We start from the raw sequence: 16,073 nt of genomic DNA on the forward strand, positions 1-16,073 counted from the left end.
CCTTTCCATCTAAGACCTCTCAACTAGATTCCTGTACGATCAAAGTAAACACCCCCTTCCCCAGTCGACCTACGACCACGCTACGGAAAAGCGGGTGCGATCCCCCCTTCCGCCGCCCCCTCTCTCCCAGTCGTGAACTGGCCTGTGAGCACAGCATCTCCACTGGGTAAGCCAGCTGCTCTTTCCTTTTTCTGCCCAATTTAAAGGTTCAAATCCGCTTCGGCAGGTTTTAGTGCCAGTCCTGAATTCACTTAAGACTTCCCCTACAAAAAAAAAAAAAAAAGCAGCAAAACGCTTTCTCCTCCAAACAGCTGAAACATTACGTCCCCATCTCTCGGGCAATAATAATTTACTTCATTGGTGTTCTACATAAAAGGAAAAAAAAAAATGTTCTTAAAACTCATCTTGCACTCAAAACATATTTCCCTGTTTCCTGCAAGTGTTTTGCTAATGCACATCCACCTTCTCCTTCCCCCCAAAATCCTCCAGAAGCCATTCATCCCATTCAGAAAGACACTTGGTATTTCTCGGTATGCTTTCTTGGAAATGTGTTCACATTGCCTCTGCAAGAACTAAGAGAAAAAAAATAAAATCCAGTAGCCTTTTGCAGTGTCGAAACCCGCCCCCCCGCTAAGGTTGGTTTCCAAAAAAATGTTTGGGGGTTTGAAAGTCAGTCAGACTATCTCTGCTCAAAAGATTTAAGAGCTTGGTTTTAATTTTTTTTATTATTTTAAGGAGAAGCATTTAACCCTTGGCATACGCCAGCTCCGCTTGCATTTCTGACTGCTGACTAGTCATTTCCAGTTTGGTAGAGAAATCGAATGGGTAAGATTTGCAAGCGTTCTTCTGCACATACATCTCATCTAAGTCCAATTCAAAACTTACTCAGTTTCCATCATTTCAAAGTGCAATATCGTAACATATTAAAAAAGGAACAAATATTAAGAAATTGTACCTATTTGTTTTTAAAGTTATAACTAGAATACACTGGAATATTTTGGCTTTTTTTTTTCTTATAAATAATGAAGACACTGACATTTTCTTTGTGTGTGTGCTTGTGAAGCTAATAGATCATCTCCACGAGACAGCCAGCGATGATGAACTGCAATACGTTATTACTGAAAGGGGAAGGTTCAAGCCAATATTCACACTGCAGTCAATGAAGAGTAAAGGGAGGGAAAGCAGTGATGTTCTGGAGAAAGGTAGAAGCCACATGGTATTAGCAGGAACAGCCTCCTTCACTGACAGGCTGCTCTTGAGGCTTTTCCAGTTTTATGTCAATCACTGGAAGAAAGGAGTTAAGGCAAACAGATATCCAATTCGGTCTCCCTACCAAGCACAGGTAGGGCAGGATTCTGGCATTTTCAGTTCAACTACTTCCCACCAAAATACATGAGAAGTATTTTCAGAAGCTCTTGAAAAGACCAGCTTCAAACCAAAGGCAAGGCACAGGTTTCTCAGCAGCCCCTCTCGCCCTGGACTGGCATGTTCTTAAGTACGTAGCAGAAACAATGTCAGACCTCAAATGTCTGGCTCTAACCAGCGTCTGCTCTTTCCCAGGGACCTCTTCTTGTTCCAAAATGATTGCTATAGTAATTAAAGTTGTATATGCTGCAGTGTCTCAGCACCGTTTTCAGAGGGAACCAGTAATAGCTTAGAATCCCAGAAGGGTTTGGTGGGAAGGAACCTTTCCAGGCCATCTAGTCCAAGCCCCCTGCCATGAGCAGGGACATCCCCAAATCGAGCAGGTTGCTCAGAGCCCCGTCCAGCCTGACCTGGGATGTTCCCAGGGATGGGGCATCGACCACCTCTCTGGGCAAGCTGGGCCAGTGCCTCACCACCTTCATTGTGAAAAGTTTCTTCCTTAGATCTACTCTAAACCTGCCCTCTTCCAATTTAAAACCATCACCCCTTGTCCTATCACTACAGGCCCTGATAAAAAGTCTGTCCCCATCTTTCTCATAAGCCCCCGTTAAGTACTGGAAGGCTGCAATAAGGTCTCTGTGTGGGCCTGGAAACCCCCAGTTTCAAATCAACACTAGATTCAGTCTTCCAGCATCGAGAGCAGCACCTGACCTGGTGGGCACCCAGGAGGAGCTCTACCCACTGGCTCAAAGAACAAGGAAGCCCTGGAGAAAGCAGGAGCCTGGAAGAATCCAGGGAAGGACAGCTCGCTTCCTTCTCGAAATCCTGCTCCTCTACACTTCACAGCCAACAGGCAAGTATTTCCCTCTCACTCCCCTGCCCGTGCTCAGCTTTGGGGCAGGCAGGAGAGCCTGTTCGGATTTGAATGGAGACACGCAGCATGTGCTCTGCTAAGAGAATCCCCCAGCAGCGTATTCTAGCGAGGCCATTCCTTCTCATGCTGCGCCCATCACTAACCCCAAGTACTCACACCACCCACAGCTCGCAGATGCCATGCTCTGAACATGCCGTCCCCAACCTCTCCATCAATCCTCCCTCTAGTTAAACGGCTCTGCTCACCTCGCCGCCAGCCAACAAAACCCATGCTGCCTCCCTGAACTCACCCCTCGCAATGACAGCTAATATCCAACAAGAACATCGGGTCGCTGGAGAGTTTGCTGCTCTGAACCAGCCGGCGATAAGCTACTCCCTTTGCAGCACTCGAATTCCTCAGCAGATGCCCTACAGTTACAGCGCTTACGTAGCCTTTCACAGGAGGAGCTTTGAAGACTAACTCCCAAACCTGGCTCACAAGTCTCAAGCATTTCTCTTATCAGTTAACACAGAGGCAAACAGATCACACAGCTGGTACTTCCAACTTCTTTCTTTAGGGGGTTGGTTTTTACAGAGGTTAGGAGAAAATAAACACAAAAAGGGAAACAAAAGACCAATAATTCATCCCAAATATTTGGTCCATTTGTTTCACTGAGCTAAACCTCAATACATATTTAAGAGTCAGAGACACTCGAAATGAGCCTTGCCAGCTTCATCACCGAGCAGTTCAAGATCCTTGAACCCCCAATGTTCCACAAAAAAGCCTATGGAAAATCCCCCACCACTAATCCTAGCGCAGCTCTCTGGGCGACAATCACATGCAATTTCTGCTATCTGCAGCCTGCAGGAAGTCAAACTCAAAGTGCCTTTATTGCACTCCCAGTTAGAGACTGGTGATCAAACTCCCTGATAAGGAAACTGCAGGCCCGTCAGCCAGTGCCTGTGCATTCTACCACCATTCTCATTAACAACGACTGGTGCTCATTAAGCCTTTGGTGACCTGCGTAACAAAATATATTTGATCAGTCAAGTCCATATTGCACAAAGCTTGTGCCTTAACAGCTGCAATTCCACAGCTTCCCAGATCTTCCCTTCCCACATGCTGTAAGATGCTCTATGGGAGATGAGGTTTCAGCACCAAGCTTGTCCCCCCGCAAACTCCTCCTTCCTCCAAAGCACCATTCTCCTCCATTTACCAGCTGCCAGCTATGTGATCCCTGCTGTAAATAAAACTAAGCAACCCTGAAAAAGTTTCTCTTCTCAAGAAAGTTTCCTCACAAGCCACTCGCAAAAACACTATCACGGGCTTAACTGCCCTCCCCAAAACACACCCAGCTGGCCAGGTAAGAAATTCAGTTTTAGCCATACTGCTGGTCATCCAGAAAGCTTTATCCCTTTTCCATCCCTCATGCCACCTCCTTTCCCTTCCCCAAGGCTGATCCCTTCAGTCGAGTCTTTTCCCTCGCATCACACCAATGCCTGCCCAGAGCTGGCTGGGGTCGAGCACTGCAGCACGCTGCAGTGGATATGGGAGGATATGGGGTCTCCATCCTCGGGGATTTCTGAAGTCTCCCTGAACATGGCCCCGAGAAGCTGGCTGATTTTGGAGTTAGCCCTGCTTTGAGGAGGAGAGTTGGAGAAGGAACCTACAGAGGTCCCTTCCAACCTAGCTTATTTTAGGATTCTGCAAGTCAGACCCGAGTGTCTGCTCTGCAAGAGCCACATAGTTTTTTTTCAGGCCTCTTTACAGCTGTTTTATCCCACTTCACAGTCTCCCCCCTCCCACCCCACATCCAACCTGCCCAACCAGCAAGCAAAGAATCTTTCTGGATCTGTTTGCAGCCTTCGGCACCTTCCCGTTGTCCTCTCTTCAGCTTTCACCCAGTTGTCCTCACTTTTATACTACCCCATATCCCTAAGCAGCCCTCCTTCCCCCGCTTTGCAGCAGAGGCCTCCACCCTTAACACCCCTAGTCCCAGCCTTCTATCCCACCAAGCCTTCTTCCTCAGCACTTCAAGCTCGAAGGTTACTTGCCCCTCTTCCCCCTCTCAGGCCTCTTTCTGGGATGTCCATGAGCTGACCAAGGGCTGCGGGAGAGATATTGCCCCCTCCTTCTTCGTCCTTGTTATTCAGGGCCTGCCTTTTCCTCGTCCACAGTAATGCCTGGCAGCGCTTTGCCACCACTGAATCGCAGCACAGGCGCATAAAGGATACTGTCTTCTCTACTTTTGTCTTGTGTGCTTTCCATTCCAGGCAAGGCAGCTGCCACGCGTCGGAAAAGCTGCAAAAAAACCAGAGGGAACGATCAAAACAATCGTATTTTAAAGAGTGCACCCCAGTTGATACAGTTCAAACAATGACTCGATGCATCCTTCAGTACTATTTACACTGCTTACACCGAAAAGCCTGACACCAAATATAACCTTTATTCTTCGGAAATGGCAAAGCACTTTTTTGTTGTTACTGAAGATGAAATGTTACCGGCTACAAGCAGCAAAGCTTCTATCACATTCTTGGCAAATAGGCTGTTTGGAATCCAGCATTTCCACCTCACATCTGCCACAGTCCATAGACCCCCACAGCTTCCCCACGTCAGGTGGGAACTCAAGCTTCACACCTCCACAGAGTATTAGTTACAGAGGAGAATGGACACACCAGTAAAGTCAGACACAACATCCAGGAGCCTGTCACCAGTATTTGCCAACCTGGCACATATAGAAAAGCATCAGAAAAGGGCATGCACACAATGACATCACCTAAGTATCTTCCCCTAGGCTCCACATATCTGTGGCTCAGGCTCCCTGTGAACCACACAAAGGCTCTCTCTTTCAGGAATTTGCCCAATCCTTTTCTGAGCACCCTCAATTTTTGGTACCCACTCCATCGTTACCGTATGTCCACCTCATGCTCAGGGTATAAACCACAGAACAGGAACATGTGTCAAGTGAACGTGCAATCCCAGTGCAGTTGTTCTACCTCTCACTTGGACACTGTCTCCAGTTTCCCAGCAAGGTCTTGGCTCCAAATCCTCTTTGTAGTTTTATTCCACTTGAAGGAGGTGGAGAGGTAAGAATGAATGGGATCAATTCCCTCTCCTGCATTTCCTACCTTGTCCCTGAGGCTCAGACTTGTGGTTTCCACCACATGGCTTCTCCCCAGCCCTCTGGGTGAGGGACCGATAGATTTGCCCACTATTAGTGCACGAGAATCCACTTGAATTTCCTGAGCCCACAATAGTCTGTCTCCTCATGCACAGGAACAGCACAGTTAAGGACTGTCCTTCAGCTGAGTGTGATTTCTCTGAGAAACTGCCATGTTCAATTGGTAGGAATCACACAGGTTTCAACAGTAATGTCCTCTTTTTCATGTGCCTCAGCAAGTGTGTGTGCAGAAGGAGGGGAGGACAGGAAAAATCCGATGACTGGATGGATGAACAGCCTTTGCTGTTCATTGGGGTTACCAAATGATTACTTAATTGTTTCTTACCTTTGGAGAAGAGCCCTAGTAGAGTTTTGGTCCCATGCTGATACGCTCAGCACACATCCAGGTATGAAAACATCCAACATACACTGCATTAATATTTTTACACCATTACAGACATTCTTACTACTATGTATTTCTTGCCTGCACGTTATCAAGCATCCAGGACACTAGGTATTTCCGAGCACTCGACACCTCCATCCACCAGTGTGTTAAAATCACCCCATAGGATGCCCAGCAGTCTGGTCCAAGTCTGATGCCAGCTTTAACATGTTAAATTGACATTGTTGCACACTGTCTCAGTCTCCTCCTCAAATGACACAAAGCAAAACCATGTATTCCCAGTGATCCACTTTCCGGAGAAAACTGAGCCAGGCCACTGTCAGTCTTTTATGTCATGAATGCAGGTACAGCTTTGCAGACCAGTGCCCAAGTGCTTTCGCAATTTCAGCCCCGAGTGTCCAAATGATGCTGGGAAGACATCAAGACAACTTTGTCAGCTTGACAGGTACCCTCCAAGCTAATCATGAACAAGCCCCCAGGTCTGTCGGGTGCGGCTGTCACCACTGTTTGTTACTGACTAAAGAGACTTCTATGTGAGGAGAGGACAAAACCGACAGGTAGAAAAAGGCAAAACTGCTTTCCCCATCTCATGCCTCCAACACCTGCTTTCCTGCTGATATGCAAGTGATACATTAGAGGTAGAGAATGAAGTAAGTTAGCTTACCTGCCCTTCCGCTACACTGCTTTTTTTTCCTCATATTCTGCAGAAGAATTATTAGAGTAATTTTGACCCAGTTCTTGATGCAGAAGGTTTGAGGGGAAAAAAAAACTTCCTCCCATGAGTTTTAAGGGTGGATATGCAACAAAAAATATGCAACAGATATGCAATCCTACATTAGGATGATCGCTTGACATCTTTGCTCTGACAGAAAGAAGGAAATGCATTATGTCAGAGCTCTTTGCTGATCTCGTGTGTTTTGAGATCCTAGGTGAAAACAGCATTACCAAAAAAAAAATTGTTTTAAACTGTGGTATGGCTCTTTATTTCCCCCTTGTAAAACATGTAGAAAGTGAGGGATGCAGTTTATAGAGGGGAGGGAAACCTCAGCTGATGGAAACCAACTGGAATTACTGTATTTAAATCAAGCTGCTGACAGAAAGTCTAGGTGTTTAAAATACAGTAATCCTTTCTTTACATTAAGACCAGGAATAAAATTATGCCTTTAGTGGTATTTCTCCCCTAACTTATTTGACTAAAAAAAGGAATTTGGCAACTAAGAAAACCAACTTACTTTCTCATTAACCTTCCGCTTATCAGCCACAGCATACGCGAACAAATCCAATTAGGGAAACTCAGCGACGGTTAGAAAGCAGCCTTCTACACAGGGACCTTACTGCTCTGCAGTGCCTTCAGGAGCCAAACCAGCACTCTTGGCTCACTGAAAAATGTCACAGGCAGTTGCCCATATATATATATGCATATATAATATAGCACATATATACACACACATACACATCTAAATATTTGTGCATGTGTGTGTAAAAACACAGGTATTGGTGAGCATTCAGGGTTTTTTTCCAAGGCAGGAGTTAAACACAACCATTTGAAAGACTGAGCCACATGAAGTCTCTTTCAGTATTCAACCCTGCAATCGCCTTCCTGATTAAACTCTGGAAAAAAACCCAAAAACCAAAACTCCCTCTTCTCTCGCCATTAGTTTCAACTCATTTGCTAAACTGTGCCTTTCCTATTACTCCAGCTAATAAATCCCCAACAGATCCATGTCACAAACAACTGTAGGCATCAAAGTTTTCGCTGTAACACTCCTGCAGCAATACGGAAAGGACAGGAGGGATCACTGTCCAGATGTAAAAGCCAGGCAAGAAACCTGTTGCCCAACGCAAAGCAAACAAAAATGTTTCCCTAATTCTCATTCTCCAAGGAGAGCCGTGCAACTCAAAGAGTAATTCTTGCCCATCAGATAGACAAAAATCAAAAGACAGGAGAAAGAGCCAAGATGCTAGATGCAGCCAGCTCTGTGAAAACGGCGTTACTCAAGGGGCCACAGTCCTTTAGCTGCTGCCGTGAGAAAGTTTTTCTGCCAAATACCACATTCAGCCTGTGGCTCTTTGAGAGCAAATGTGAAGTGTGCCAGGTACCGCTGTAAGGAGGTCTTCAGGGGTCTCCCTCCCTTCTCTTTCTACAAGACAGAAAAATGAACCCTGACATATTCTGGGCATGAAATCCACAGACTAACAATAAGATTCCCTGAAATACAGACTGCCGAGATAAAGCATGAATCTCAAAGTCTTTTAAAGCTTATTCAGGGCTGACAAATAAAATGAGTTAGAGACTACAATTCTCTGCATTATCTGAAGCAAGTTATCTACTACTCTCCTCAGTCTTAAGGCTCCCCTGGCAATCAATCTTTGCTGAAACTTGCAGGATCCAAAAGTCAATTTTTTCCCTTCTATTGCATCAATTTAACCCCAGAACAATACTATCACCATTTTTAGTCTGTAATATCATCCACTCACTTTTCCTTCAACACCCCCTCCCCAAAGCCAGAAGGAACAGCAAGTGTCTAGGACCCTGGTGACTGGAGACAGCTCTACCTGAACAGATCCAACAGTATACCACAGCTCTACATTACAATCTAGTTTGACAGTGTGCGACTAGAAGAGATAGAGCTTGTTCCAGCAGCTTATTGGATCAGTCCTCTGGAGAAAAGAAATGCCAGAGAAATGATAAAATGAAAGCTGCCGTGTCCAGGCTCCAGGCAGCACGTACAGAGGCTGTAAATCCTCTGTAATTCTCTGCAGTGGACTATATGGAGATCCACCGCCGAGCCACTAAACCAAGCCCCAGGCTACTCACTTCTACCTCGGCCCCCGTACTGTGTTAGCTGAGATGCCATCTTCTGAGCTGTCCCCTTTCATGCCACAGAGGAATGGCAAAAAAAGCCCGTCAGCAGTACGTTCTCCTCCATTTCTTTGTTGGTGGAAGATTGTGGCATTGAATACATGCTGGTTGAAGTACAGTGCAACTCACCTTCTGGAGTCACACTATAAAGCCAGGCACCCTGGATTTGTAGGATAGCTACAGCGAGCACAGAGCTGAAGACAGTGCCTCTCCCCTTATCAGTGCTGCCTTCCAGCAGAAAAGGATGAACAAGAAGCTAAAAGTAGCACACAAGGTCAAAAGTACCCTGGCTTCCCACTGATGGCTAGCAAACAAGTGACGCGACCAAGGAGGTGAAAAAGTCTTAGCCATTACTCTCCCCAAGCAGGACAAGAAATTAAGCTTCTTCCGTATGCTTAATGGGGCAAATACTGCTTCTGATACCTTGTGGACCGCATCCCTTGGAGAACCCTAGTGCTTGAGCCAATACAAATCGCACTGAGATTCACCACCTGAGATGACATTATTCTTCAACGTCTGGCCTAGACTGGAATGAGGTTAGCGTACTGGCTAGTGCCCCATGGCACCCCCCGAGCTGCCGGGGCTCCTGCTGACCCTGCCGGGCAGTCAGATCTAGGGCAGTGAAGGCAGGGGAGTTGCAAGTCATGTCTCCAGGACTTGCGTGCACACAAGTGACACTGGAATTCACATCTTTGACCTGAAAGAGAGGATGGAAAGCAAGCAAGGAAGCTATGGTGGGCCGTACATGAGACATCAGTAAAAAACAGCTCACTCTGGAACTGGTGACATCAAGATGTCTACGTACGACGCCACGCAGAAGCCAAAACCTTTATGTGAAAGGGATGAAAATGCAAAGAAGCCAACGATGGAGGACTGAGGGTTCAACTTCATCTCAGATCTCCTTCTGCATTAACTTGTGCCACTCCCTACCTTTAACCCAAGGCACAGGATTTAGATGCAGGAGGCAGATTTTGGGCTGGGAAGAGAGGACAGGGGAAACAAGAGCGTTTTGTCAGTTTTTCTGAACTGCTCAAGGCTGTCAAGTGAATCACTGACAACCTAGGAAGTTTTAATACTGGGAAGCGAGAGTTTTTCTTGGAAGAAATTAAAAAAAACAAACAACAAACAAAGCAATTCAGATTCCCTAATCTACACATTTCAGACATAGGCAGTATCAAAGCTGCATGGTAATTGCTAAATCTGAACCTGCACCGTATGGGACAAACCAATGACTTGTCACTAGTCTAAGATTCACCTTTACTTTAATATTTAATATCTGGCAGTAAGTGATCTTAATTTTTACATAAATGTGTTTCATTATATGTAGTCAAAATATGGACTTCGTATCTAAAATAATTTGACACTTGAATTAAAAATACTGTATGAAAATTAACTTGGAAAGTAATTGCTCTGCAGAATCAGAATATATTATGGATAGAAGTCATCAGTTACGGGAAAGTCAAATTTGCATTCAGCTTATTAAAAAGGAAGATTTTTATACAGGTTATGGGAAGGGTATCCATTCTGCAGTTGTAGAATCACAGAACCACTTAGGTTGGAAAACACCTTTAAGATCATCGAGTCCAGCCGTTAACCCAGCACCGCCAAGTCCACCACTAAACCACGTCCCTAAGTGCCACATCTACATGGCTTTTAAATCTTCCAGGGATGGTGACTCCACTACTTCCATGGGCAGCCTGTTCCAGGGCTTGACAACCCTTTTGGTGAAGGAATTTTTCCTGATATCCAATCTAAACCTCTCCTGGTGCCTCTTGAGGCTGTTTCCTCTCGTCCTATTGCTTGTTACTTGGGAGAAGAGACTGATGCTCATATGCTTTCCCATTTCATTGGGGAAGAATTTATTGACAACTTAGTAAAATAAATTCATACCATTCAATAGAGAAGCTGCAAAGAAAACAGAACTAGATAGCTAGTGGTATTAAAAGTCTTATCCTTTGATAACTGTTTCAACATCTACTTATTTAACGAATAAAAAATGAGTTTCAAATATTCTGCAGTATAGAATAGCTTCGAAGTTCCTGAAAATCCCAGTCCCCGCCTGCAACACAAGGATCAAAACTCAGAATAAAAATCCACTTTTTAGTTCTTTTTTAATAACCACTCGTGTCTTTTGTTTTGCTGTTTTACACAGAGAATGAAGTCACTTAAAATCTGTCCCCTTGACCAATTCTGACAAGACTTCACATTACATGAAGTACCCGCTTGGATTATGATGCAGTGATATGTAACAGCCCCAAGTTTTTTAGATACTACTGTTTATCGATATTAGTGAAGAACAAGAATTATGTTTCAGAACACCAAATCTCCCATTTAATAGAGAGGGAACTATCCCCCAGATTCTCACCACCACTTTTTTTTGTTGGACCTGAATTACCAAATTGTTTTTCTCACAGAAGTAATCTTAGAGCATGCAACCTGGCAATTAAAATCAGAGGCATAATTTGTCTAGACCTCCGTTATACAACTCAGAATTTTCTCTAGAGGGTGTGCAAATGAGGCTACAGCTACAGAAATGGCTTTATGCTTTGACAGTCTCATTAGTACAATCCCTGAACAGCTTCAGCATAAAACACAAAAAGACAAAAGTTTGTTCCTTCATAATGTATTAAATGGCATTACCATCCTTAATGATGAAGGCTGTGGTAGCTTTACAAAGCACATGTTTTATTAAACGACAGTATCTCATGCCAAAACGGTCTACAGGCATACCATACAACATTTTCCTACTTACATCTCAAATCATCAGGGCTCCTAACGGGCCCTGAAAGCCACAAGCTACCTTACAGGCTTGGACACGGACTTCTGGAAGCATGTAGGCTGAACAGCAACTCCCTCAAGGAAAGAGGGAGTATAGAGCTTCATCATCATTCCGCTTGGCGAGACAACTGCTCTGAAGCACGCACCCCTGAGCCTAAGCAAACATTAAGGATTCCAGCACAGAGTCCAAGCCTTAATTATAAGCCAGCCTCTGTGTTGTGGCAGGATAACTGGCGGACCCTGGAACTGAATCCTTTCATGCTTGTTAATGCACTGAAACGTGGTGCTAAGTTAACACTTCTAATTATTTGATTATATAGGGAATAATTTTGCTACTAATACACAATGTCAAGGGACATCTTAATAACAGAGCCGTTAGTCCTGTCTGTAACATCCAAAGTAATTTCTAACCCTGTTTTATCAACTCCTGATACAATTCCACATACAGTTTGTGTAACTACATATATAAAATATACATATGCTTATACACATACACGTATGTGCATGCGTTTGCTCTGTTGAGACACCCAACAATGAAGGTCTTCTACATCCTGCACTACTGCATTTCCTCCTACCATAAGACCAGCTGCCAAACACTTCAGCGCTTCTCTGTGTGAGAAATTGCTAGATCAATGAAAAAGCAGTATCCCATTATGCACCGAGTCAGTAGGGATGTACAGCTCTAGCTCTCTATTCATGATCTGCTAGTAGGCATATTTGCTTACATAACTAATAAGCTCAAACACAATTTCTTCCATGTAAATACCAGATCAGTTCCGCAGTGTTTACTACTTTCACCAGTTCACTGTTTGCCAAGTGATTTATCTTCATTAACACAAATGCTAAAACTTTATCTAGGTCAGAATTTAAAGCGCTGTAGACCATCTCACAACGTAAAACTTAATTTCATTCCAGTTGCATCAGCTGAAAAGACATTTCACTGCTTTCCTCAATTCAAAAGCAACTCATCATCCACCAGAAATAGCTAGCTTTGGCTGTGCAAGAACATTTTTTGCTCACACTTTCAGCGCCGTCCAACAGAGTGGGAGCACCAGTTTACACTGTCTCACTGTGCAGTGGAAACATTTTAAGCCATCCCATTCCTCCTTGACTGGTTTTCCCACATTCTTTCACTGAATCGGTATCAGAAACAGTCCTCAGACCTGCGTTTCCCCAACTTTTTGGTTCATGCCATAATCCCTTCAATCTAAACACCAAATCTGGATTATCAAGAATCCAAGAAGGTATGATTCTGTACCCACAAAGCTTCTTCAGTTATTCCTCTTTTCTAAGGGAAAGGCTCCAAGTAATTTGCTGCAAGGTCAGGAAACCTTCTTGAACCTCAGTCAAGAAGTCAACCCTGAGATGTTGCTTGCTGTGTATGGACTACAAATGTTCCTCTGACACCCTTTGTAAAGGCTTCCCAATGTATAGGCAAGTCCCATTTCCACAACAGTGGCCTAAACCAAAATAAGTCTCAGGGTTGACTGGAGACAACACGTTACTCACCTGTTTTACATTGTATCCTGCTTTTGCACTAGTTTCAATGAACATTACATTCAGCTCTTTGGCTTTTCTTTCTCCTTCCTCAATGGACACTTGTCTGGGGAAGATAACACAAAATTAGTAAAAAAACAACCAACCAAACAAACACCTTTAAAATTAAGATTTTCGTCTTCAACCCGAGGAGCTGGCTGCTACATCACAGTTCTGAAAGCATTTAATGTTTTTTTCCTGCATACAGATGCCACATGCTGAGCACAGTTGTAGACAAGTATCACCATTTCGTTGTACCAGATGGACTTTGACAGCACACCTGGCTCCCGAAGTAGAACTCTGCTTTCCAGTGGAACAGCTAAGTGGGCCAGCTAGACTCCTCCAAAGCCCTGTCCAGGAAGCTATGCTTTTATGCCTGAACAATTATCAATCAATCGACTTTAATATGCAATAACAATTGTCAACTTGCAGCCTACCAAACTATTTTAACAAAGTACCGAGTATAACCACCTCGTATCAGATGAATTTTGTCCTGTCTTGCCCTGGCTAGGTGTCTCACCCATTAAGGAGGAGTCTGCTGCAGCCAAAACCAGGGGAACCTTTGGTTCAAGAACTGCCAAACAAAAATTCTGAGGGGCACATGTGTGCATAAACAATTCTTAATAAGATGTTCTAAATCTGAAGCAAGGGTCACAAGTGAAGCTATCCTGAGGAAACAGGGATTTCAATCAAACCCAGAATGCCTCCCCTTCATGCTTTTGTTTTACCGTAATGACCTTTCACTTATTTGTGTTAAGAAATACCATAAAGCCAGAATAAGCAGAGTACACAGTGCAGCAAAAGCTCAAGATGTACAACTTCCAATAAAAATATTTAAGTATGCCAACTTAGGAAAGACCCTGAAGAGTTTTAAAAGGGAAGATTACTCACACCTACCACTTTTATGTAAGCAAAACCGATCTTTTATCTAAGCATGAACATTTCTAACGACTTTAGCTTATTCATTCACTGATGCAGGTTGTAGTTAACACTCCATTCTCTCCTGACATCTGAACAAGTTGGGTGACAGTTTCTCAAGCTCATTCACAGCATCGTGCTACAAACTTGTGCTTAACCACATGAAAGAAGCTTTAAAATTGAGATTTCTCTAGTCACAGCCCTCTGCAGCATAGTTAAAACAAGCTTAAGCATTTTGGGGAAAAAAAAAAAGAGAAAAGGTGTTTTTTTAAAATAGTTGTCTAGGAGAAAACAGCAGCAGTTTTAAAAAAGCATTTGAAAGAGGAGTTATTCCTTCATACCTCTTATCTGCTAGATCTGTTTTATTTCCCACCAGCATAATGATGACATCACTGCCCCTTTCCGTTCTGACATCATCGATCCATTTTGTTGTTTGCTGGAACGAGTTTACATCTAATAGAGAACAGTGGAGAGGATCATCACTGCAGGTATTCTTCACAGATCACTGGTAAATACATCTGTAAGTCTCAAATGAAAGCTTCATATTCTCTGGAATTGGCATAATAGGGTGATGAAGAATCAGCCACTGAAACCCTAAGTCTCCCACACTGAAGTATACGAAAACTTTGGCATTAACTTCAACTGGGCTAGTACTTCATTACAGGTGAAATCAAAGCCAGGGAATGAACTGAGTTCATCTATAATGTGGTTTTAGATCTTTAATTTTTACAGTGTCTAAAATGAGACGTCCTATCACTCCATTTTAGACCACTTTTTTTTTTTTTTAAGTTCAACATAAAATATTTATATAGAGAATGGGAATTAATGTGATATCGCATTCTACACTGCTCATGACTTGTGCATCTACAGCAACAGGTTCCTACAGTTTCACTGCTTCTCAAAAGTACTTAATAACCAGCCACACATTTGGTACAGCTTAATCACTTTTTACTTGCTAGGTTCAGGACTTTCTCTAGGAAATATCACAGTTATACAACATACTCGCAACTCCTGTATCATTGAACACCGAGTTCAAAACAGTTTCCAAATCATTTGCATAGAACCAGAAATACCAATTTAGCCTATCCACAAGACATTTTTTCCTAACGACACGTCCTTAAAAGCTGCAAGATAGGAATTTTAGGAAGCTATCCTGATCTAATGAGATACTATATTGTTTGAAAAGTTGCATCCTGCAAGGAAAAACGACTTGTACAGAAGCTGCCATGGAGCTCAGCATTTGCCAGTTAGCTACATAAAGAGCATCTGAGTTGTCAAAGTAGTTCGCAGTACTTAAAGGTGGGGCTCTGCAGCAGTTCCTGACAAGTATTGATTTTTTTTAATGGCTTCTACTGCATAGTAATATATTGTATGCTAGACAGTCAAGACTTGATCATTTGCCAGTGTCTTAATTCTTCTCTTTACTACTTGGTAACATTGAATTTGCTAGGTCAGTAAAAAAATTTCAAAGTTTATCGCTAACCTGTAATTTTACCTCAAATGAAAGTGCTATTTTTAACAATTAAAGCTTTTGTAGGTAAAGTCCATATTCCTGCTGTAATCTTCTAGTATTTATAAATCAAAGGACGAGCGCTTTTGGATTTACATAGAATTAGGCCATTGCTCTCAGTCAATTCTGGTTTAGTTCTCCTAAAACAAAATTTCTGTTGTTTTGTAAATACATAAAGCTAGTAAGTTAGGGGTCTCTGGAGACTGAGGGGAGGGACAGAAGAAGGGTTGAAAAAGCACTAATATTTTAGTTCACAAAAATGTACATACCTTAGTAAGAAATGAAAGAGCAATTGTTAAAGGATAAGGGCTTAGTGGTAAGTTTTACATATTGCATTTACAAATGTGAAAGTGACTGATTCAAATGAAAATGTGATGTTAATGCATTTTCCCCCCAGCCCATGCTCAGATCGGGGGGGGGGGGGCAAATGGAGTGAAGCAAGCTACAGCTATCAGTGCAAAGTCTCCAATTTAAGAATTCAGATACCTATGAACATGATTCAGGTGTTTGAGACCAAAAGGCATAAATGGTATTACGATCAAAAAGCAGATGAAAGAGGGTAAAGTGCAACAAGACCAGTCAGGACTCAAGGCTTCAGGAAAATGCAATAGGAAAGGGTTACAAAATGATGTAATTTGTAAGACAGTTTATACATTATAAAAGCAGTGATCAGGTGGGTAGCTTAAA

General features: G+C 43.2%; 1 protein-coding gene across 4 annotated transcripts in view; it reads right to left on the reverse strand.

Moving 5' to 3' along the window:
* Window positions 1-1,219: 1,219 nt before the first annotated feature.
* The window catches only part of RAB6A (RAB6A, member RAS oncogene family), a gene marked incomplete at its 3' end in the record, with an annotated part of 61,919 nt that continues 47,065 nt past the window's right edge, over window positions 1,220-16,073 (reverse strand). For 3 of the 4 annotated variants that reach the window (XM_082001472.1, XM_082001473.1, XM_082001471.1), the window contains exons 5-8: window positions 14,218-14,329; window positions 12,932-13,025; window positions 4,453-4,519; window positions 1,220-1,284 (exon numbers count right to left, since the gene is read on the reverse strand). In XM_082001472.1, coding sequence (XP_081857598.1) covers window positions 1,220-1,284; window positions 4,453-4,519; window positions 12,932-13,025; window positions 14,218-14,329 — 338 coding nt within the window. The remainder of the gene's footprint in view (window positions 1,285-4,452; window positions 4,520-12,931; window positions 13,026-14,217; window positions 14,330-16,073) is intronic. The other variant, XM_082001474.1, reaches the window with a different exon arrangement.

This window comes from Phaethon aethereus (genome assembly GCF_964289735.1).
Source record: "Phaethon aethereus genome assembly, chromosome: 1".
Taxonomy (NCBI): domain Eukaryota; kingdom Metazoa; phylum Chordata; class Aves; order Phaethontiformes; family Phaethontidae; genus Phaethon; species Phaethon aethereus.